This window comes from Sminthopsis crassicaudata, chromosome 2 (genome assembly GCF_048593235.1).
Source record: "Sminthopsis crassicaudata isolate SCR6 chromosome 2, ASM4859323v1, whole genome shotgun sequence".
Taxonomy (NCBI): Eukaryota; Metazoa; Chordata; class Mammalia; order Dasyuromorphia; family Dasyuridae; genus Sminthopsis; species Sminthopsis crassicaudata.
The window spans coordinates 286946439-286972771 of NC_133618.1; the positions used below are offsets into that span (position 1 = coordinate 286946439).

At 30.6% G+C, this 26333-nt stretch overlaps 1 protein-coding gene across 8 annotated transcripts in view; it reads left to right on the forward strand.

Moving 5' to 3' along the window:
* Positions 1-26333, forward strand: part of NOVA1 (NOVA alternative splicing regulator 1) — a 156144-nt gene that overhangs the window by 125698 nt on the left and 4113 nt on the right. For 7 of the 8 annotated variants that reach the window (XM_074289603.1, XM_074289600.1, XM_074289601.1 and 4 more), the window contains one exon: positions 7873-7944. The exons of the other annotated variant lie outside the window; for it this stretch is intronic. In XM_074289603.1, the coding sequence (XP_074145704.1) occupies positions 7873-7944 (72 nt within the window). The remainder of the gene's footprint in view (positions 1-7872; positions 7945-26333) is intronic. 8 annotated transcript variants of the gene reach the window in all.

The window sequence follows — 26333 nt, forward strand, 5'->3', positions numbered from 1 at the left end:
CAAATCAGATATCACACATACTCATGTTTCTAAATTTTTTTTTTCACCTTCTCCAAAGTTCAAATCTTTTGTTTCTGTAACTGATGTTTGAATAAGATTTAGTAGTTACTTCTGGATTATGCTGTCCCTTCAGGATATTCCCAGCAATCCCTACTTTAGCAAAGGATCTATTTTTAATTCCTTCTCCTGACCATATTCATCAGTCCATATGAAGATATGCTCCTAGCTAATGTAAGGTAGGGTTGAGGGGTTTCATAATGTCTTTTCTGACATCACATCTTAGTATGAGATTGGATTCAGAGAAACAATCTTGAATAGTCACTTGCCTCCTTCAGTGATCCTCTTTCCAATCACAGAGTCTTAACTTGGTTGCATTCTTCAGTGATCACACTTTCCCCATCCCCAAATGCCTGTTCCCTTAATCCCATTCTTCTTAACTCCAGTCTGTTAATGACCCTCCACATCTTCCTGTCCTTTCTGCTGTGCGCTACTCAGAATGCATCATAGTTAACAAACTCGCTTTCATCTTAAAATCTTTTTGTTTTTCCTTCTATCTTCCAGGCTTTCTCCTGATGACAGTGTATTTTTGTTCCTTTTTTCCAATACTGATTATACTTCATCATATTTCCTGTCTCTCTAGTATCAAGGAGTTGGAATACTTCTTTTTCCCCAGCGAATTTCTCTCTTACTTACAGAATTTCTCTCTCCTACTATCCCTCAGAAATCTTTTCTACTTTAAGATCCACCTTATTGAAAGTTATTGACCAGTATAGATTCTGGTAGAAATTATCTGTGGAGCCTCCAGATATTCTTCCTTCCTCAATAATTTCACTGCCTGCCTCAGTGTTTCAGTCATACTTGTTACTATCATAAAAGATTTCAGCACACATATTGGTGCTTCCTCAAGTGCTCTAACCTGCCAGTTCTTCATTCTTAATTCTCATGACTCAGATCAACTCACCTTAGCCATATAAACAATATAATATTGGATAAAAATATTAGGACACGATTGATCATACTTACATTTATAGTTGTATCACCTCCATATTCACAAACTTCAAAATTCCTTTGTTTGGTCATATTCTTTTTTTCTAATTCCTTCTTTCCCTATCCTTTAAACTTATTTTTCATTTTCCCCATTTCAGTCCCTCCATCTGCCATTTCTTTGCTAGATCATAATTCCTTTACTGGCTATACTTTCCTCTCCCTCTTGGTGTGCTAGAATTTGTTATATTGTCTCATCCAGGCTCTCTTGACAACAAGGCAATCCTTTTTGTACCTTCATAGTCAGTTTTCTAATCACAGAATAATGGCTGATTCAAACATTCTCATTTCTCTTCAAGCCTCCTTGCACCCACTTTCTCAGATGAGAACCTTTTGCTTCATTGAAAAAACTGAAAACATTTGTTGAGAATTCCCTCTTCCTTCATCATCTTAACTCTCTATCCTCACATATATCACATCACATTCTTTACCATTTTCTTCTTCACTCCTATTTCACATAAAAAATAGCCTTTTTACTCGGGAAAATCTTCCATTATGTGCTTTTGATCTCATCTACTTCCATCTTTAACAGATCTCTATCTTCCCTCTGATTTTCAGACTTTCTACTGATTCTTTCCTACAAAAACAAACAAACAAAAAAAAACAACACATGATTAAATTAGCCTCACTAGCAGTAGTCCTTTATCACTTCTACCTTTTGTGGATAAATGCTTTATAAAGTCATCTGTATGGGTGACTCCAGTTCCTTTATTCTTGCTTCTCATAGAAGCTCTAGTGTCTAGCCTTCTTATTCAATTAAAACTGCTCTCTCCAAAATTACCAGTGTTCTCCTAATTAATTGTCAAATCTAATAAATGGACTTTTCTCAGTCTTTATCCTTTTTTCACTATTCTGTAACTTTTGACAGTGTCAGTCATATTACTTTCCTGAATATTCATGTCCTTTTAGGTTTTCAGGATAAGGCTTTCTTCTAGTTTTCCTCCTTGCCTATCTGATTGCCTTTTCTCTTGATTGGCTCTTCATCAAGGTCATATCCATTAAGCTTTGTCCTAGGCCCTCTTTTCTTCCTTTATATTAATTCTGTTGGTGATTTCATCTAGTCCTATGAATTCAATTAATAGTTTCTATACTGATGATTCCTACACTTACATACCTTACCCTTGTTTCTTTTTGACTGCCCGCCCCATTTAATGTACTGTCTCTTGGTCATCTTAAACTGGATATCTTAGAGGCATCACCAACTCTCACTGTATCCAAAACAGAACCATTTATTTTTTACCCCAAACCCTTTCTTCTCCTAAATTTCCTATTACTATTGAGGGTGCTGTCATCCTTCTAATTATCCAAGCATTCTGGTTTGCAACTTTGCAATTTGGAGTCATCCTTAACTTCTCTTCCTTGTGCCCATCCCTCATATCTAATTTGTTGCCAAACTTGTCATTTCTACTTTAACATTTTTTGGTATATGCCTCCTTTTATCCTCAAATATTGCCATTGTCCTCGTGCAGGCTTTCATCACATTATTCCTAGATTGTTGAAATAACTTAGTCTCCCTGCTTCAGGTCTCTTCCTACTCTAGCCTTTCAATCAGCTATAAAATTATTTTCTTAAAATGCAAGTCTGACCATGTCATTTTACCTCTATAGACTACCCCTACTCAGTAAACTCAAGAGATTCTGTTACCTCCATGTTCAAATATCAAATGCTCTGTTTGTCATTTAAAATCTTTTTCAACCTGGCTTCTTCCTTATTTCCAATTTTCTCATACTTTACATCTTTGTGTATTTTAGAATCCATCGTATTGATGTACTTGCTGTTTCTTAAATACTACTCCATGCCTTTTTATTCAATGTCCTCCATACTTGGAATTCATATCTTCCTCACCTCTGTCTTCCCATACTTCTTTTAATATAGCTCAAATCCTACTTCTGCAATATATAGTGTTATGGAGATAGAATAAGTAGGTAGTAATCAAAAGCAACAGAAAGATCAAGATGAATGATATTTGAGAAGAAAAAAATGATTTTTACCAAGAAAGTCATTAGAGATTTTTAAGAACTTTATTTAAATTCATAAAAATGGAAGCATGATTTTAGTGAATTATTGGAATTCTAGATAATGAAGAAATGAGACAGTTATTATCTATTTAAATATTTTGGAATTGGAAAAAATAAAGTGAATAGATTAAGAGGATGATTCATAGGTTTAGGAGAATAATTTTTTGTTGTTCCATAAGCTGACAGAAATCTGAGTTTGAAGATAGAATGAGCATTCAAAATTGATTAATAGACAGAAAATGGAAAGAACAATATTTCAATAGGCTTCAGGGCACATCTTGTATATTTAGTTTTAATGGAAAGATTATCTTTTCTTCTGGTATTTGGCCCCCAAAAAGAGAATGGATGGGTTTAGAGATAGAAAGCTAAGATGATATTAGAAGATTGAAAGAAGTAATCCAAAGAGTTTTCAATTCAGTAAAGTAATAGGAGATAAGATGGGGAATTTAAGGAGAATGGAAAAATTTTGAAATTTTATTGTGGTTAGTGTGGTAAGGAACACCAAAAACAGAATAAAAAGATTTGCAAGTAGCAGTAAATGCCCATTTAAATTGGAATTTGTAAATTTGTAGTGGAATATCATTGTGGCTTGTTAATTAAAGCCTTTTGCAATTTTAGGTTATACTTTTTTATGTTGGCTAAAAGCAGAAATTTAAGAACTAGAACATCTCTAGATGCTCTATATGCACTTTTAGCATTTAGAGAGACATACTTTCCCTTTGAACTGATGAAGCCAGTGACAAGGGCATATTTAGAATTCAGATTTACTGTTTAATCCTGTTTTTAGAGCTGTCTTTTAATATATGTAGGTGATCTTTGTCCTATATCTATGCTAACAAGTGAGCAACAACTATCTGGAATGACATAAACTTTTCATTCTGGAAAACTTAGAAAATGAACTTATTTCTAGTCACTTTTAAATTCTTTTCCCCAGAAACTTAATAACTTCAACGTTGAAGAGCTGTCCTTTTGTGAAATTCTCTAAATTTTACTTTTCCTTTACTTGTTCAGTAACTCAAATTAGTAAAGTTCTTCAAACTTTATATCATAGGTAATTCGGCCTTTCGAGTGTCTGAAACATAAATCTTCAGAAATCATTCAGGACATGCAGATAAGTGTATTATTAGGCTTGTTTATTTGAATAGTTAAGATAAAGAAATAGTCCCAAAAATAACTACATCTTTGCCTCTATGTTATTTTTATTTATACAAATTTTATCCTTTGTGAAATATAAACTTAATAAAATCTTGAAAGTACACAGCAAATATCTTCACTTAATCATTTATATGAAATATGCCACATTTTAATAAATATTTTATAAGTGACCCCAAATGATATTTAACTTGAAGCCACCAAATCTAAATTCATGCTATACAAATGTAAATATTTTATAAGTAAAATTATTTTTTAAATGTCATTACTATTGCTATTTTACAGGTTTTGTATAAATTTTTCTGTTTAGCTTTTTAAGAGGGAAGGTCCACCATTAGCTAAAGAAACAAAAACACCACCACCACCATCTACAACAAAAACATGTAAATAGTTAAAATGTGTAACACATTAAAACCTTATCAGAAACCTAAAGTTTCTGTAGTAAACAGAAGTAAAACAATTATGCTTGCTACCTAACTAGGCAATATCAGGTGTAATTTCAGAACAAAACAAAAAACTAGATTAACCCAAACTAGGATACAGTGCTTGGATTAATTGTGTTTTCTTTGTAACTGAAGAACGATCAAAAAAAAATTTTTTTTATTTTAACTCTTAAGTAAAAATCTTTCTCGGATACATATCAGACCATTTTCTTGCTTTAGTTAATGTGGTGTAATAAACATAATTTAAACTTTCTTCATTTGAGACAGTTCAATGCCTTAGGGACAGTTTTCTCAGCATCAGTTTTCATTGTTAAACATCTGGTTAATTAAAGGTTCTGGCAAGCTGGATTCTATTTCATCAAGGTTTTATTTTATCACCCATTTTTTGCTCCTAGTTCTAATTAATTAGCTACTTTGGTTCTATTAAGTTAATAGCAGTTGTTAGGTGACCTTTCATGTTTGGCTGTAAATTTGAATTGAAAAAATGAGATTATAGTTTATTGTTGATTTAGCATTCAAACTCTAGTATATTTATCATTGATAGATAAAACACAAGGCAACTAAGTTAATAAAAGCATTTTGAAGATGTGATTTATATTAAGATGCTACAAGAATAGTTTTTCAACAAGCAAAACTTGGAAAATTAATTTCTGATAAAAATAGCTATAAATTAGTTGCTAGATACTCATTTTTCTAGAAAGAAAGTTAAGATTGCTAATGATGAGCACTAAATAGAGCTACAATAACTGTATCTTATATAACTTTTTTCAGCTTCCATCTAAATTATATCTTCCATATTAATATATCTCTTGATTATCAATTGCCAATTATTGTTAATATTCTTTTTCTCCATCTTTGTGGACAAGCCATAATTCATCTTCCCCTGATGTTTTGCTCAGACTTAACCTTAAGAGTCATTATTGATTGTGGCTTTTACACTAGTTTAAGGAATATATACAATTGTCAACTCTAGAACTATGATTGCCAATTTGCATTTTATAGTAAAGTATTTATGTAGAAAAAAAAATAGTGGTCTTATAAGACATAAATGCAAATGCTTCTACAAATTTGTGATAGTTCTATAGGTTCTCTTTTTTATTACCTCGTAACTGAACTCATTTTAAAAAACTTTATAATCTTGATTTAATAGAGCACACATTTTAAATTAATGCAGAGATGAGACCCTCTTATTTATCTTACATGGTGGTGAAAATAGATCTCTGCTAGGAAATATACTTTATAAAGTAGAGAAGTAAAACTATGCTTCACAATGTAATCTATGTGAAATGTGTGTGTATGTATAGGTACACACGTGACTAAAGCAAATAGGAGGATTTATATGAAAATTTTCTCTTAGTAGCACCAAGATTTCTACATATTACCCAAATAAAGCCTGCATTAGAAATAAGCATTAGTGATATTTCTTAAAGATTAAATTATTTTTATTTTAAAATCTTAAAAATTTTAAAATTTTAAAATATTTTAAAGGTTTTAAGGTTTAAAATGAAAGTATTTTTGAAGAACAGTCAGGTTTTCATTAAGGATGAGCATTAGAAATTTAAATACTAAGTTTATTTCTTTTTCATTAGTATTTTGTTTTAGTATTTTGTTTTCATTTTTATAATTTAAAATCTTAAATTTAATCAGAATGTCAGGACTTATTTTTCTCAAAATTCCCATTTTTGAATTTATACAGTGTCATTGAGTTTTATGCTGTAGTATAATAGTTAATGACATCCTAGCCTTGAGGAGACATACTGAATAAAAAATCTATTGAAAACATTTGTAGAGCCTACATAGATTTGATCATTTTTTCCAGTAATACTAAATTTAAACATATGCTGAAAGCTATTGGTTTTTTTTCTTTTGACAGCTGTGCACATGCATATATCTGAAGAAAATATGATAAATGTAGAATTGTTTTCTTTTTCAGATCACTTACATTTTCTTATTTTATAAGGAAGTTAAGATTATCAGCTGAACCTTTAAGGTTAAACTTTTCCATGGCCTTGAGTTACTTTGGTTAATATTTGTATGATCATAAATACTATTGTTTATATACATACATACATATACACACATACACATGAACTAAAAATACAACATACAGAGTTGAATTTGCAGATAAAAACATCTGTTGCTATCAGGAATGTTTAAATAATTATTTTGGTGAATAAAATTCTCTCTCTCTCTCTCTCTCTCTCTCTCTCTCTCTCTCTATATATATATATATATATATATATATATATATATATACTATATAATATATCTGTTAAGTTGCAATCTCATGTTCTGCAAATATTTTTTAAGTTTCTAAGCTAAACATGGCTATTGCTAAGTATTTCTTTGATCTACCAAAACATTAGTCTAAAATGTTTTTTATATTATATGTATGCATTTAGATAAAGTGAACAATAAATATGACTCCTACTTTATTTTTGTGGGTTTTTATTTCTTGTTTTAACATAGGCTGCTGCTACAATGCATTGTTAACTGTTTTCCCCCTAAGTGAATGATCTTTTAACTTAAATGATAAATGTATTGTAGTAATTTTTGTGATGGCCTTGGTTGCATATTCAGATATCTTGAGATTAATGTTTACATGTTCACATATGGGTTTTTTATTAAAGTGTCAGTATTTTAGAATTGGTAACAAATTGTTACCAATAATTCAGTAGCTGAAAAATAATTGTAATTAAAGATAGACATGGAATTTACATGGAATTAACTTGTTGGTTATGTTTGACAGATGAGAAACATGGATAATTTTATGTAAAAATAAACTTCATTTCACCATTTCTTCAAAATTCAGACATTTTCTTGATTGTTGGAAAATATTTGTTGTAGTGTGCTCATTGAACTTGTTGGAATTATTGTTTTATTTTCTCTTTTCCCGCAAGAAGGCGAGAAAGGAAAGAAAATATCCTGCAGTACATGAATATGGTCAGGATTCTCTTACAACTCATGTGAATTTTTCCCAATCACCATCTTGATTTCAATTCATGAATTTATTTTTACATGCTTATGCATGCATACTTACATGCATTACTTAATTGATCTTAAATTCCATTAAGTTCGAATGAGTAGGAGATGATTTGGTTCTTAGAATTCTTTTCTCGTTATATTACATTTTATTTCATTTTGTTTTGTTTTGTTTAAATGATCAGTTTAAGGCTTATAAAGGTTGATTTGCTCCTGAACTGCTTTGTTCCCAGACATTGCCATCTTCCCCAACTACCACCAAGTCCTCTCCATCTGATCCCATGACCACCTCCAGAGCCAATCAGGTACGGTATCATCCAGTCATCTACACCATACTTTTCACGGGTGATCGCTTGCAAACTGGAGAAAAAGATATGGTGGGTTAAGGATTTATTCGTTCGTTCACATGTATGCACCCATGATCATAGATGCCAAATGATATTAGTATCATAATTAAATTTTACATTTTATGAAACAAATGGTAAATTATTTGGCAACTTACTTGAATTGTGAATCTCCTGATAAAAACAAATACATTGAAAAGCAGGGTGCCCCTCACTTTTTAGATTGTAACTATGAAAAAGGGCAAAGGTTTGTTTTTTGGGGTATTTTTTCTTCATATACATTTAATGATTTATTTTGCCTAGGAAAAGTTTATTCTTGAACATCAAATTTAAATACATATATAACTGCCAGAAAGTTTATATCTTGAGGTAATAAAATGGAAATATGCTTTTAACCAGGCTACATCTTATTATAAAAATGAATTCGTGTAGTTGAAAGCATTGATTTTTATAATGAATAAAACAAAATTAAAATTATTTTGAGCATTTTAATAGCAAATACCTTGTTATTATCTTAAAGCATTATTATTTGCTATTTTGAAAAAAGAAAAGCAATACCAATCTTTACAACAATTTAGATAAAATAGGATGTTTTTCACATTTGTGATTTATAGTTGATCCCTTATATATTTAGGTTTGATGATTTGTTTTGTTTTGTTTGGCATTTGAATGTGGAATTTCATTTAGTTTCTTGACAATCAGCTTTACACTAAATTTGTTCTTCTTGAATCTTTAATAATACAGTTATAATTTTTTTAAAAAATTAATGGTCTTCCACACATATTTTGTTTCAGTCTGAATATTCATTTTCTAGACAGAAAATTTTCATTTCTATTCAATTACAAATTATTTACTAATGATGAAAATATAAGATTTTTTGCAAATTTGAATCCTAAGAAAACTTCTATTCACAAAATGTTTCTTCATACAGATAATTCACGATTTGAATTATTGACATTACATTATCTAAAGATAAATGTGCTAAATTTGATTAGTACATATGAAGAAATATGCATACAATAATGTGTGTCTTTTGAATGGATTATGTGTAAATTAAATAGCTGAATGCTGCTACAATCCATAATGCATGATTGTTCAATCATATCTGGAAACAAAACTAAGATTTCAAGAATTACTATGTAAGTAGAAGTTTAATTCTAGTTCTGTGTGGCTCCATTTCCTTCAGTATGTAATGTCTGCTTTTAAATACTTTAGCTGATGAGTCTATATCTTTGTAAACATCTTATTTTAGGATATCATATGAGCTTTAAGGTATAAAAATACCTATATTGATTTTGTTTCCTTAAAATTTGATTTGTTTTATCAAATTATTTTAAGTAGCCACTCATACTTTTCCAGTAATAATTTAGTCTAAATGTAAATGTTTATGTTTGGTTTTTTACTGTTATAATGCATAGCTAAACAATATTTTATAAAATTATTTTTTATTTTTAACCTCTGCTATTCTGTTCCTATAGAAATAAGCAGAATATCTTCCACACAGTATTAAACAGGATACAAAGGAAAAAGGATATAAGAACATAAAAGAGCTATTCTTATCATTAGTCTTTAGTGTTCTTATTGGTTTATAATTTTATCACTTGCAATATTTTCTGGTGTCATCTAACCATTTTATAGGAAAGATCATAGTAAGTGATAAGTCGTTGTCTTGTTCATTTAGGATTTAAGTGACATAGTTGTTGCCTAACTATTCTAATTATTATTATTTAGCTTTAATATGAGGGTATTAAACTTAGCTTTTCTTTAAATAACCAGTCACAAGCATTAGAAAGTAGTGTATAACGAGTATTATGTTGCTTGCCTTCTTAGTGCATAGGGGAGATATAGGAAGGGAGACAATTTGGAATGGAAACTTTCTTTAACTGAATTTTTAAAAGTTTTTTAAAAAGGAAAGCTATAAAAATATATATATATATATATTCATTTTCTTTATTTGTACTTTTAACATAATGTAGGAATATTTCTCAGTGTGGATTGCATATTCCTATAAAACCCTTCTAACAGAATAGTGGTTCTCTTAAGTTAAGGAATTCTGAGCTGCAGTAGGGCTGAAGTCACTTAGGTGTCCAAACTTAATTTCTATATTAATGTGGTGAGCTCTCTGGAATAAGGAGAGTGGAACCAATCCAGGTCCAGACTGAGTAGGTCAAAATTTCCATGTAAGTCAGTAATGGAAAAAGGCATTCTCTGGTGAATCCTTTTGCAACAAAAAAGAAAAAAAAGATAAGCTTTATAATTTATCTTTTATGAACAGCCAGAATTTTTCTGTCATATTTGTTTAAAGTATGTCTAGAATAGATTATTATATAGAGAATGTTTCTAAAACTCAAAACTGTTCTTTGAGATAATAGTCTTAGATGTATAAATATAGATCTCATATGAGCGCAAGAATGGCTAAGTGAAATAGATACTAGATTTGTAGTTCCAAGACAAATCATATAGTTGTCATATTTAGAGCTTCAAAAACAATCTCTAACATTTGAGAAACAGTAATCCTCTGTTTTAACACCTCAGATGAAGAAAAGGCTGCCACTTGAGACTACCCAATCTACTTTTGAACACCTGTAATTATTAGGAAGATTTTCCTAATGTCAAGCTTAAATTTACTTGTTTTCAACTTCTACATATTGCTTTTGTTTTTGCTCTTTGGAGCTAAATAGAAAAAGTCTTATTTTACTTTTATATGTTGACCCTTCAAGTGCTAAATGATAGCTATAATGTTCCATCTGACATCTTCTCCAGGAGAAAATATCATTCTGATTTCTGTCCTCTGTATGTCCTCCAGCTTATTGACAATTGTCCTTTTTCAACTGTGGTTTCTAGAACTGAACACAGTATTCCAAATATCAACAAATTATGGCAGAACATGAAAGATCTGCCACTTCCTAATTCCTGAAAACTTTGGTACTGTATTCTAAGACAGGGTTAACTTTTTTGGCTAGAACATCACATCCTATGGATTCCTATTGAGTTGGCAGTCCACTAACACCACTAGATATTTTTCAAACAACCATGCCTACCCCATAGTTTGCTTGTTATATTGATTTTTTGAAAATAAGTATAACTCTTCCCACCTTTTGTCATTTGCAAATATGAGCCTGCCATTTCTGCATTTGTTAATGTTAAGTAGTACTGGACTAATCACAGATCCCCCTTAGACACTCCACTGGAAACCACCTAGCTACCAAAGGGCCCCAGCCTATTAATGACTGCTCTTTGAATATCAGTTAAAACAATTTGATAAGTTCTGAATCTTTCTGATTATATGATCTCCTGATTTACATCTTTCCATTTTTTCCACAAGAAAATTATAAGATATTTTAGTCAGTCCATCGATGTAATAAGAACCTGCTATGTGTTGGGTACAATGCTAAGTGCTGGCATTATAGAGGAAAAGGGGAAAAAAAACAATACTTTCCTTTAGAGTTCATGTTTAATGGGTAAGAGAACATTCAAACAACTACATACAAACAAGATATCGAGGGTAAGTTGGAGATAATCATCAGAATGAAGGCAATAATTATCCAGAGAAATCAGGAAAGCCTTCTTGTAGAATACAAAAATCTAGCTGTAAGGCATGTGTTTTTAAATACAGCACACACACACACACACACACACTTCCCTTAAGCTACCATTATATTCATAGCCCTCTCACAAAAGAAAGTTAGTCTGACATGATATGATCCTGACAAATTCATGCTGTTTTCTTTGTAATTATTTTTCTAAATGTTTCTCTCTTTAATTATCTCTTTAATAATCCACTCTTGATTTTTTTGCCCCTCCTCCAAGTCAAAATCAAACTCTCTTTGGCCTTTAGTTTGTAGGCTTTGTTCCCTTCCCTTTTAAAAAACTATGACATTTGCCTTTCTCCAGTTCTATTGGGGAACCTTACCTATTTTCAGACTCTTGTATATCACTGACACTGGTTGCATAAGCACATCTGATGGTTCTTTCTGTGCTTGAGGATGTAGTGAATCCTGACCAGATGATATAAATTCATTAAGAGTATCTCAGTACTCTTAACTTTCTTAACTGCTTTATTTGACTATCAAGCCCATTAGACATTTTAGTAATATCATTTCTAGTGCAAATCTCATCATTCTTAATAGAGGAAAAAAACAGTAAAATTAAAATTGAGCTTCCTCTTATTTGTCTGTTATCAAAGTATCCCCATAGAAAGTAGTATTGGTTTTTTTTGTTGTTATTGTTTTTGTCATTAGCTTTCATCATCATTCTTAGCTCATTCTGAACTTTAGTATTCCTAGCACTAGTTTTATTGGACTGTGATAGTCATCCTGTGTTCTATTCCTGTTTTTATAGAAAATAGCCTTTATAAATATTCTATGTTCATATTAACATTGGATTCTCCAAACAACTCCTGTTTTTCTACTTTGTTGAAATCTTTTTTACCTTTGTTTTCATCTCCTGAGCTGACTTCTATAAATTTTTATTCAGTAGTATCCTATTTATCCTTCCTCTGAACTCTTTGAAAACTCCTTTTCCTAAACCCAGAGTACACATCAGACTGTGATAATTTTTCTCTTTTTCACAAACTGTTGTGAAAAAGACCATGATAGTTTCTATCCAATAACCAGTTTGCTTCTGTTATTGAGAATAAAATGCAGAATAGAATTTCCCATGGCTGGTTTCTCTACTTTTTGATGGATGAAATTAACATGACAGCTTATAAAGCAGTTATTATCTGCTCTGTTTTGGTCAAAAAGAGTTTCAGCTGGATAATTCAAGTCACCTGTAATGCCTTTATATCCTGCTTATAAATTGTTTCCTGAACTCATCCATTGCCTATTTTTCTGCAAGTGGTCTGAAGTGTACTTCTTTGACAGAATGATTTTCCATTTATCTTTATTCATATACTCACTCATTACCATGTTTCTCACTCTGGATCCTCTTAATTAATATACAATGCCAATGCTCTTCTCTTTCCCCCTCCTATACAATGGGAAGAAATTGGAGTGGTCTGATAAAAGTGAAAGGTCCTTATGAGTAGATAGATATAAGATAGGCATATCTGGCATAACTTCAATTACCAAGTAATAAAGGCAATTGGGACTAACTCTTTTGTAATCTGGCTATATAACAAAACATTCCCCAAGTTTCTAAGAAATTAGATTTCATTCTACTTACAAATTATACTAACAGAAGAAACTTTCATACTTTTTTTTAGTACTTTTTAAAGAGCTGATAACAAATTCTTACAATTCCAAATAATAAGGAACTTTTTCTTATGAAAAAAACTGAGACAAATATTATACTAAGATACATATGATAGCAAATGACAAACCTGGGCTTGAAATTCTGTGCTTCACTCCTAATTCCTATGTCCACATTTGTTGGTGGTGATGTTGTCATTTTGGATTTTATAAAGGTATTTTTGTTGTTTGGGGGCATTGAATAATTTCTCTGTCTCAGGAACAAATTGCAGAGGCTATTCATGGGTTTAATTTCTCCACTGATTGACTCAGGAGTTTTACCTCCATTTCTGACTTAGAACTGCTGACTCAGGAGTTTTACCTCCATTTCTGACTTAGAACTGCTTCAACCCTTCTTAGTTGGTTTAGTCCTTAATGCACAAATTCTTGAGGCTTTTCTTGAATAAATAATTATCTATAACTTGATATAGCTATCCTTTGAATTTAGTTCTTTCATATATGCCAGAAGTACCTGGATTAGTTATTTTGGACCTAACAGAAAATATAATTTAGTGACTGTTAAATATCACTTAATGGAATAGAATAAGACCAATTATCAAGATGGATCGAAGAAACTCACTTGTTTTTTCTTTACAGTAAAATTATTTTAGGGAGAAAGGGTATGGGGAAGCAATTTATATTTAGAAATTGGAAAATTTTAGTGACCCAGTTTGAGGATAATGATTATGCTGAAAACATATTAAATATACATATATATAATATTTATATTATAAAATTTATATTATTTATTATATTTTTATTTAAATTTATATTATTTTATATTATATAAAAATATATTTTATATTAATATAATTTATATTATATTATGTATTTTATATTATATATGTTTATATATAATATATAATAAATGTATATATTAATATATATTTAAAAATAAAAACATATTTAAACTTTGTTCAGAGGAGAAACCCTGCCAAAATATTAGATTACATGATATTAGTGAACTATGTGGAATAAAGAGATAAGAATGACAAGATTAAGCACTTACTGTGAACCAAATACTAGGCTAAATGAAGAAGGGAAAAAAAGCAGTTGTTGCCTTCAAGGAACCCATGTCCTAATGAAGAAAGTGGCATAAAAGTAACTACATAAAAATAAATAAATTGTGTGCCCGTGCGCACGCGCACACACACACACACAGACAGTATAAATGGAAGGTAATCTCAGATGGAAGGCACTAACAATGGGATAGAATTAAGTGCAGGAATATCCTCCTGCAGAAGATAGGTTTTGAGCTGAATCTTAAGAGAAACCAAGGAAAGTAATGAAAGAAGTTATTGTAGACGTCAGGGACAGCCAGTGAAAATGCTCTGAGTTGGGAAATGGAGTGTTATTGTGTGAAGAGCAGCAAGATGGCCACTGTAACTAGAACATGTAAAAGGTGAAGAGTAAAAGAATAGATCCAGATTGTGAAGAATTTTAAATTCAAAACAAAGGATATTTTATATTAGATCTTGGAAGTAATAGGAAGTTACTAGAGTTTTATTAAATGATGGGAGAAGTTGCTTATTCAGACCATTACTTTGGGGTGGGAGGGTGCACTTTCACAGGTGAGTGGAAAGTAGACTGGAGTAGGAAGATATATATTTAAGGCAACAAGACAAATTACAAGGACCTTACAGTTTTCCAGATATTAGATGACCACAGTCTGTATCAATGTAATATAAGTAAAAAGAAAGATGATGTTATGGGGTTGGGAATTACAAGATTTGGCAATTTGATATGTAAAGTAAGTATGAATAAGAAGTTGAAAATAGTATTGAGATTTAGTAACATAGATGAATAAAGCAATAGTGTGCTTTTGCCAATAACAGGAAAAGTAGGAGAGCAGGGGTTTTCGTGAAAAGATAATGTTTTATGTTTTGGATGTAGTGCATTAGAGATGTCAGTGAGACATTTAAATCAATTTGTCCAAAAAACAGTTGGTGATACAAGAGTATGAGAAAGATTATGATATATAGATTTTGGGATCATCTGCATAGAGATAATAGCAAACATAATGGAAACTCATGAAATTATCAAGTGAGATTGTATAGAGGGAAAGGAGAAGTGCCTTGGAGAAATCTCAGTTAATAGGTATGAGCTGAGTGAAATTACAGGAAAGGAGACGATAAGAAGAGTGCAAATACTGTTATTTGCAAATTTTAATTTGATTTTGGCTTCACAAATTTGCTTTGACTGTGAGTTGATACTGTTATTGATTTGAGATGGAAGTATGGCTTTATAGAAGAATCACTATTTCTAAAATCAGGGGAACTGCCTCCAAGTACCTTATCTTATACTTAACTGTGTGACTTTAGACAAGTCACTTAACCTCCCTGTAACTGGAGCCATCTTCTGGTCCTGATCAGTGTGTTGCCCCTGTACCCATTTGACACTGGAGAAGTGAGTAAGGTGAGACTGGTGTCATACTCCTCTTCACTTAAATCCAGTTTACTTCCTGATGCCATTGATTCTCCTAGAACAAAGGACAAAATGCACTCTTCTTTTTTTAGAACTTTTAAAATTCCTCCTTAGAACAAATAATGCTCAAGTTAAATTCAGTTTTTTTTTTTTTTTTTTTTTTTTTTAATGGAGTTGTGCTAGAATGGCACACATCTAAAATCCCTGTTGTTATGAGAGGCTAAAGCTTATGAATCCTCTGAATTAGGGAGACCTGAAACTTTATGCTAAGTCTGGTAATGATGAAGTAAATCTTTAGGAGCACTGAGCTATGAGGACTACCTTATGAAGGGCAAACTGGCATAGATCAGAATAAGGGTCCTACATGAGATTCCATTATATTTCCAGGCTGGACAAAATAGAAATATAAGAAAACTTCATATCAAGGAAGGTTAAAATTTTTTTCATGTTTAGTATGTTTCTAATTTGATGTATAAGTACAAGAAAACACATCAGGATATAAAGAAATCATTGAAAATATCTTATGGGTATCACATGTTCATTAATATCACAAAAGAACTTTGCAAAATTGTGATCACATAGTGGTGATTCATAGATGGTTCATAGATGTAGAAAGTAATTCAAACAAGTTCTACTTATATAAGAGATGTTTTTAATTGGTAATCTGTTTATTTCCATAACTGCTGATCATCTGAGTACATTTTTTGGCATAATCTCTCTTAATTGTTAACCTAAGCACAGAGCATGTGTAAGATACAAGAGTCCATATCAATTTATTTATAGGATGCATAAAGGGAAATAAGGCTGGAAAGATTGACCAAAAATGTAAGTCTTTGTTTGCTAGGAGTTGAAACTTTATTTACTTGGCCCTTGAGAGTTATTGGCAGTTTTGTTTTGTTTTAAGCATGTACACAGATAGTAAACATAGATTTGGTCATACTGAGTTGGAGGAGTCAAGAGAATTTAAGGAGGTAATTGGATACATGGGCCAAATAGTAAAGGAAAGTAGCATCAGAGCTAAAAACAGGCATTGGGCATCATCTTCATAGAAGAGGTAGTTTTAAGCTTTTTGAAAATACAAACCTAGAGAATATTGAAACAACAACAGAGGACTGAGAATCAATCAGTACATTTAGGAAGCATCTATTCTGTGCCAGACTCACTGTGCTAGGCTCTGAAGATACAACTACAGTGAATGAAATAATCTCTCATAGTACCCTTATATTCTATCAGACAGATAACAAGTGCATCTTTAATTACATACAAAATAAATGCAACTAAGTTCAGTTTAAGTCAGTTGGAGAGAAAAGCGGGCCACCAGTAGGTACTGCTGTTAATTGGAAAATTTCCACTTAAAAAATATGAATTTCAGGATATCTAAGCAAGTTTATTCTTTAAGTTCTGACTTCACAATACTTCAGACAAAATAATGAAATCACATTGAGAAGATCTGACTCAGGTGAGTTAAAAACTGTTGCCAGTTCTATGTTCCCTATTCTGAGTTGAAAATAGTAGTGTTTTCCCCTATACTCCAGATCCTTCATTGATTCATGATTTCCATAAATTGGATGAGATAATTCTCTTTAAAGAGCTTATTTCTTAAAAGCTAAAAAAGTATCAGAGATTTAAGATAATGAATTTTGTCAACAACTGACTTTGTCTTCTACTCGGCTTAATTATGATAAATAAGTTTAAAATCACGATTTATTGCAGATAATCTGCTCTTGAATAATCAAGAGTTGACTGAATATTTATGTAATATTTATTCCTAAAAAATCAGTTTATAATCTGTAGCCAACATGGAGATTTTTTGAGATAGGTAATTCTCATTTACCATATAAATTTAACCAATACTAAGAAAGATTTACTTTATAATTTTGCAAATTGTAGCTAGGTGGTACAAATGGTACAAATGAAGAACATTGGATCTGGAACCAGGGAGACAAGTTTAATTCCTGTGTCAGACACTGTATGTGACCGTAAACACCTTAGGCTCACTTTCCACATCTGTGACATGGGGGAAACAATAAATAACACCTATCTCACCAGGTTGTGAGAATTAGAAAGATAATCTATGAAGATCTGTTTAAATGGTAGCAATACACACAGTGCATAGAATGCTGGACCTGGCATCAGGAAGATCTGAGTTCAAATTTGGCCTCAGACACTTGCTAGCAGTGTGACCCTGGGAAAGTCACTTAACTCTGCCTTGGTTTCCTCATCTCTAAAAGGATCTGGAGAATGATCTAACTAGCCACTCCAATGTATTTGCCAAGAAAATCTCCCATAGGGGTCAGAACTAGTCAGACACTGCTGAAAAATGACTAAAACATTAATATAATTATATACATATGCAACTTTTGAAAAATTTAAAGCTAGGTTTTGTTATACTTTCAACCTGTAAGACATAATAGCTGCTACAATTCAGTTATACAATACCTAGTAACCACTAGTCTTACAAAATAGTCAAAACTAGAAATAAACTGGTAAATGAATATTATTTAGATTTTTACTTAGGATGTCATTTATTAATTTGTATTAGTTTCTATGTAAATTGTAAAAAAAGATTCCTTATTGTGTTTAAAGCCATTATAAAAATATTTAAGATAATGTTTTGAATATTAAATTGGAGAAATTTGACTTTCTTGTGAGAAAACAATATTTCCCCCCAAAGTTATATTTATTTTAAAATTGGTTTTATGTTAATAATTGAGCATTTTTCTTATTCTATGCCTCCAAAATACTGGTCTTAGAGGGATTCTATCTTTTACATATCTCTAAATATATTCTTCAAAGAGTTCTCTTTATTTAGATTAGCTTGACACATGGATGGTGTAAATAAGTTCTCTAATCACTCTAGATTTCAATTTAATCTGTTTAAGTGAGGACAGAATTATACATCAACCACTATTCACCTGCAGAAAAATATGCTGTTCCCTGATCACTTATTATTTAAAAGCTTAGATTTAGAGCTTGAAGGAATATCAGAGTTCATCTTTTTCAAACCCCTTACTTTATAGATAACAATGAAGCCAGAAAAGATTGACGTTTGTCCAAGATCATATTGAGCCAAAATTTGAACAAAAGTTCTCTGACTCAGTCCAGTGCCCCTCATCTGGAAATCTGGATACTCTAATTGCTTTTCTTGACCCTTCTATCTCCTGTTTTTTTTTTTTCTCTTAACTCCCTGACAACTTGCTCTCAGTTGACTTTACTAGGTCATTTATTCATCCTTTCTTCCATGAATCATATGTCTCTGGCAAGGAGTACCTGTTCTCTGTTTTCTTCTCTCTTTACACCAGAGTTCTTAATTTTTCTGTGTAATTTAAGGAAATGTTAAATTTCAGTTAGTGGTTAGTGAAAATTAAGATATAACATTTTTTTTCCTCTTCCAAGTTTTCAGACTGCTGAAATCTATCCACAGGGTCCATGGACTGCAGATTAAGATCTTCTATTCTATACCCTTTTTCTGTGATCTATCAGCTCCCAGGAATTCAGTCCTTATTTCCAGAAGATCACTCCCAAAACTGTGTATCTAATCCTAATCTACTCTTCTGAGTTCTGGGTAAATGTCACTAACTACTTCTGGAATTCTCCACCTAGATATCCAGTAAGTATCTAAAAATAAATATATCTAAAGATAGAATTCATTCTCCTTTCCATAAACCAGCCACTCCAGACATTAATATTAATAAAGAAATAATAAATTTAGAGTCATATTTGGCCTCCCATTCTATATGCTTTCCCTTCCATTCAGTTGACATATCTTGTAAAATCTTTTTTCATAACATTTCTTACATCTATGCCCTCCTCCCCACTTAGTCTTCACCATAAATCATGTGTGTATTACCACTTGAACTATTGCAGTAATTTCCTAATTGATCTCTTTTTCTCCCATCTCTCTTCTCTCCAACCAATCTTTCACACAGCCAAAATAATATTCCTAAAACATAGATTCAGCTATGCTATTCACCTGCTCAAGAAGCTTTGGTGATCTCTGTGGCTCCTAGGATAAAACACAAATTCATTATCTTATCATGTAAAGCTTTTCACAGTTTGATCCCAGCCCATCTCCCCAGACTTAATTTCACATTACTCCCTTCCTTACATACTATATTCAAACAAAAAGGTTCTACTTGCTATTCCTAGAATTTGGTATTCCATCTTCTACCTCTATGCTTTTGTCCCTTTACCTCCCAAAATATTCTCATCATTCCTGAATTATATTCTTCATTGGGAACAAATGTGATATCCATTTAATTTTTGCAATAATATTGTGCAACACTTTGCTTATAGATGCAAAATGATTGTACATAGGTCTAATAATGGCCTTCTTACCCATTTTTCAGATAAGGAGAATCTTTTACATTTTGGGAGAAATTGGAAATTGAAATATTTTAATCCCTTCCTCTCTTGTCTTCTATTTCTCCATTCTAACTCCACTTACCTCAACACATACAAATATACAGAAAATGTAAAGATTGCCTTTAATGAGGTTACAACTTGAATTCTCACATAGAATGAAAAATAACACACATACACACTCTTCTTGCATATGAGCACAGAATGTCTTTGATGCTTTTTTTTTCCTGAATTGACCTATTAAATTATACTATTTTTTTACATAAACTATCCCTAAATTAAGTGAAATAATAATTGGATTAGGGCCCTGTAGAAGAGCTATTCACTTCTTTTAGCAATCTGTCAAGATGACAATAACATGATCTATTTTAATATATACATAAATACATATATATATATGTATATAGTTATATATATGTATATAGTTTTATATATATATATATATATATATATATATATATATATATATATATATATATATATATATATATATATATATATATATATATAGTTTAGAGAATAGTTTCTTAACCAGCTTTGTGTAATCAATCCTTTTGGCAATCTGGTGGAGCCTCTGGACCCTTTTTCAGAATAGATGAATAAAAGATATAGAATTGGAAAGGAAACTATTTCAAAATAGATTTATCAAAATATTACAATGAAAAACAAGTCCACGAACCCAAGAATAAGATCCCCTGATATGGATAAAGGATTTTAATTAATTAAATTAATCCTGTAAACCTCTAGTTCAGTTGCTTTAAATTCAACTTTAAAATAATCATAGCTAAGTGAAATAGAGGATTTAGTATATATCAAGTGGAAATTTTTAAAAAATGCTTGGACCAGTATTCATTAGTTTATTTTATTAGCAATAATTGATAGCTTACAAGTTAATTTAAGTGCTTATTTAATTTTGTTAAGATAAGAAAATGTTAAACATGCAAAAACTTATGACAAGTCACAACGTTTTATGTAATCAGTATAATGATATTTTTCTGTATATTTAAGCATCTGATTTTTTAAGAATAGGCTTTATTTTTAAAGAAAATTGGTCTTTTGGAAATTTAAACTTTAGGCTTAGAACTTTAATATATCTTATTTGGAAAGAGGTATTGAAAAACTGTTAAATATATTTTTATTTGATGCTTATACAATAATAAAACAAAAAGAAAGAATAAACATTAATTTTTATAATAATACATTGTACTTTAAACAAATAATACCTTTTTGCCCAAGATGCCATTGAATAGAAGAAGGGAATTTTTTAAAAATTCAGAAATTGTTATTTTGGTCTCTAAAGCTAGACATATTTGATAAAAGAGAAATTTGTTCATGAAAACTTTTATTTAGGTTTCATATTTTAAAGTTTACTGTGGTTTATAAAACCAATTTTCCATTATAGCTCTTTCAAATATCCAAGTGGAATTAATTTGTGTACAATACAGAGTACTTAATTTATCCTCCTAAAAATTTGCTAATGGGGGCAGTTAGATGGGATGGTATATAGAGAGTACCAACCAATCCTGAAATGTGGCCTCAGACACTTAACAGTTTCTGCCTGTGTGACCTTGGGCAACTCACTTATCTCCAATTGCCTTACCCTCCCCAAAATAATTAATTAAAGTTTTGCTGATTTAGTTCTGAAGTAATTTTATCTCTTGCAATTTGTGTATATATTTCTATGTGTGTGAGTATGACACATATGTACAGATCATGAATAATGACAAAAAACAGACTTTTAGAAGAGGCAAATTACAATAAGTTTATTTTCAAAATTGTTTTAAAATATATCTTTTAAACAGCATTATATTTATTTTTAAAGTAAGGGTGTTTTTGTTTTGTTTTTTTTAATTTTTGAGACAACAGCCATTCTATGTAAAAGTGACTATAATAAAAGGACTCTTGTACTATCTCTTCTCAAACTAGACCCTTAAGAAATGACCAAAGGCAAATTTTTCAAAGGAATAATTTGCAAATAACAGATTTCTATTCTTTTTTTCACTGTCCTTTGTTCTTTGAGAATAATAAATTTGCAACCTCCAAGAACATTTTGGAGTTAGGCCACTACAATTCACTCCACCCTTAAGCATTGGGGGGAAATAATATTTTTTTTGGTTAGAATCCAGCAATCTCTCTCTTGCTGTCAACTTTTAAACTAGGAATATTTGGGTCAGTAACTAAACTCACTTTTAGATTTTTTATCGTGAGACATTCTTTAAATGGAGCTTAAAAATGAAGATGATTAAATACATAAGATTAAAGCAGGAGAGATCTAAACACTAATTTCATTGTCATTTCAATATTATAACATTTTTATTTGGATAGAATTAAGATTATTAATCAGTCCCACAAAGATCTTTTCCTTTCACACTTTATTTGGAATTTGGACAAGTACTTTATTAAACCTAAACTACATGTTCCATTTTTCTTTTCTTTCTAAAAAGCACTAAGATCCCTTGTTCCCTTTGGTACTTGTGCTAGAAATTAAGTGAAAAGTGAAAATGTTTTTCCCCATAGACAGAAATTACAACAAAACATATCATCTTGTACCAGATAGTTTACCTCCTTTTCCCTCAGTTTTTCTGTCTTTAATAAGGGAATATATTCTATGTTCATTCCAGAATAAAATTTAATAGATTTAGTACAAATAGATTAAAATTTATTTTTAAAAAGTATTTGTAAGTATGTAAGATATTATTATTACTAAAATTACTGTGTAAAACCTAGACTTTGGTGTTGGACTTATTTGTTTCTCATTGTTTACATGATGTCAGTATTTTCATATTTTTAAAAGATAAGTCTTATAAGGAATAATGTTAATTTTGTTAGTTCATTCAGCCAATATTTCTTCACTTAAAATTATATGCTTATTGTGTTCTTGGTGCTATTTGACATAAAAGATATAAGTTGGTGGTGTATGTTCTGATAAATTATCTAGGAAAATAAAGAAGTCTCTCTCTTGTAGTGGTTCCTGATTGATGTAATAAGTGTCTTTACTCAGTTCAGTATAATTCATCAAATATTTCTTGAGCTCCTCCTTGTTCCAGAAACTGAGGTAGTGATAGAGATATAAAGACAATAAGGAATCGGTCTCTACTCTCAGAGCTTACATTCATCTGAACTTGGGTGTAGAAGTTTATGAGAGATGTTTCCAAAATAGAATTGATAGTGTTTGGTAATTTACCTAATGGGAGGTGTGAGGATGTGGAGTAGTGGCAAAGGAAAGAGAAAAATCAAAAAGTACCTAGCAATGTGTGTAGCACACAATAAAGTTGATAATTTATTTTTGTTGTTGTTGTTCATTAACTAAAGATAACTTCCCAGTCACAAGCATGGATAAATGTGCTGCAATCAACAGAGAGAGGGAAATCAGTTAAAGCAGCATATTTGGAGGAAAAAAAATAGAAGTATTATGATGTGGTTTGGGAAAATGCTGAATATAGTGTAGTCCTGAGTTTATAGCCTTATTCTATTGGGTTACTATCTGTGGATAACTCAGAGTTAGAAGCATAGTTACTGGTCTGAGTCTTTTATCACTAATGAAAAGGAAGTTAGATTTGGTAACAAAAATTCTGAATAGGTTTAGTTTTCAATATGTTGAGCTTGAGGTATGTGATAGCACATATAGTTAGAAATGCCCAGTAAAGAGTCAGAAATATGAATCTAGAAACTGTGTTTGAAAAGATAATCATAATTGACAAGTTGCAGGCAAAAATAATGTAGTATAAAGTAGGATGTGAATCTGTAGGTAGTCATATGTTCATTATACCAGTGTCTTTGATTATGAATCTGTTGCTGTATGGGAAACTTTTTTATATTTACGCATAGTTCATACCATGGATCTTCCTGTTTGAAATTTCTGTGAAGTAAATACATGTGTGTATGTATATGTGTGTATGTTTTAAATATAGTTATGGCATATGGCATACTTTTATTAACAAAGAAATAATGAAAAATGCATCTTTAAAAAGGAAAAATTCAAATATTCTTCCCAAATAATATAGTTTATGTGATTTTGGAAATTTATAAGAAATAGGAAATATTAATTATGAAAACAAAGAAAGTGAAACCTTTGTTATAAAGATGTAGACACCATATTTACAATTTCATAGGAAATTTAGATATTGTGCCAAAATTTAAAAAATGTATGTACAACATAGTTAACATGATTGTACAGGACACCTTATTCCTTTCCCCACTTATTATTGTCAGTGGATTTAGATATAATGTCAAATATTGATATCTAATTGATCTTCTATATAATTTTTTCATAATTATAGTTATGGCATTTTGTTAACTTTTTTATTAGGCAGTTGGAAATTCAGCATGAGAATTTTTTTTTAAAAAGAGAGATATAATAACTAATTTGAGTGTTGTCCTGATTAGTAAATTTTTCTTCATTAAAAAAGATTAAAACCATATTGCAATTTGATGCAGTCTTTAAATGGCTTTAAAATTATTAATTTGTAAAATGTTTCAGATATTGTGAAAAATATTTTCTCATATATCATTTTTAATTTTATATTCATCTCATTTCATTCTTAAAATAGTAAATTTTCATGACCCTATTTGTGCATAGAATAAAATGTCAAGGCATAACTTATTTATCTTCTCATTTTACTGTTCATTTTAGTTAAAGTATAACTGATGCCAATTAACAATACTGCAAATTACGACATTTCTACCAAATGACACTCAACAAAGAAATGCTTTATTATCTGTATATATTGGATGAAAATACCAAAAATCTTTTTCTAATGTAAATTTTATATCTGAGTGCTCACTAATCAGTATAAATGGGAGACACCAATGTGATGTTCTTAAGAAATAGCTTTAAGAGAATTAAAATGTGTTTCATAGAAAAAAAATCAGTATATGTAATACCAAATAAAAGCAGATTTTATTTTAATAATAATTGTGTGCAGAAAAAAAGCTAGATCATAACAATGGACACTATTACTACAAAAGTTAAACTTTACTGTAAAAGTTAACCTTTAGTGAATATATGCTTTTAGAGAATCATTATAATAAATCAGATATCTTAGTTTAGAACCCATCAGAGGTGTAGAATAAGTGGGAGGCCACTGGTGCCCTCTCAACACCTGATACTTGATTTAAGGGGAGAAAATTGAAAAAGATGTAACTGTTCCTAAGATTATTGTGTGAAAGTATCATTCTAACTTAATACATACTAAGTGACATGTAGGTTTTTTGTGGCTACCAAGTTAATAAAAATATAATGTGCATGATATCTTAACAGTAGTATTTAGCAAACCACTTATTTCAGCCTACTCCATTTTGATGATCTGGGATGCTGAAAATGAAGGCTATTGATTCTTCCTCCATGTCAGTAATAGAGCAAAGACTGTGTATTTGAATTACTTGTTATATGTCATGTATTCCTTGATGCTTGTCAAAATAATAATCATGAGAAAATTATATGTGTAATAGGATAAAAATGAGGTAAATTACTCATTTTTTCATGCTATGATTTTGCATGTAAAGTTATGAAATCATATACCAAAGATAAAGACCTTATATCTAACATCATAAAAGTACTTCCTTGATTTGGAGAAGATATATATGATGTCATAAAAGCATATTCAAGAATGTCCTAGATCCAGAGAATGGAATTCAGGGTGATATGGACAAGTTCTCCAAGGATATATTTGCTTCAAAATATAAGGTGCCCTAGCATTTACTGATAAGGAATGCTTCTGTAAAGAGTTACTTCTTCTACAACATAGTTACCCATCATGGCCTCTAATTCTGTACACAAAAACTTGGGTTAAGTATTCTTCATTAGTTATTCTTTCTAAAATAATTGCTCCTTTGAGGAGAGTATCCCTATGACATTATTACAATGCAGCCACATATAGTGTGACTTTGTAGAGATTTTACTAAGTTTCTTCCCCCTCCATTAAAAAAAACCAAGCAAAATAAGACAAAGTTAATTTCAGTCATGTTAGCCTAGTTCCAAATAATATGTTAGTTGAGTATATAGAATATTAGCCAAACATATCCTTAATCTTTATAGAAATATCTTTTATATTTCTGGTTTAGATTTCTGTATTGTTTTACATGATCTCCCAGAGTTTGAGTGTGAATAAATTTATAGAATTATTAAAAGTCTTCTTTTTAAAAATAAATTGCTGAGATGATTTGTGTTTTTGAGTGTTTAAAATTGATATTTAAAATTTGAAGTTTAACTTCTATTTGGCTTACAGGATAACATAGGCTATGCTATTTTAAATGTATTTATGACAAAATTTTGCATTGATTTTATGGTCTTAGAACATGTTGGTTGATTAAAGAATTTTTTGTAGAGAGACT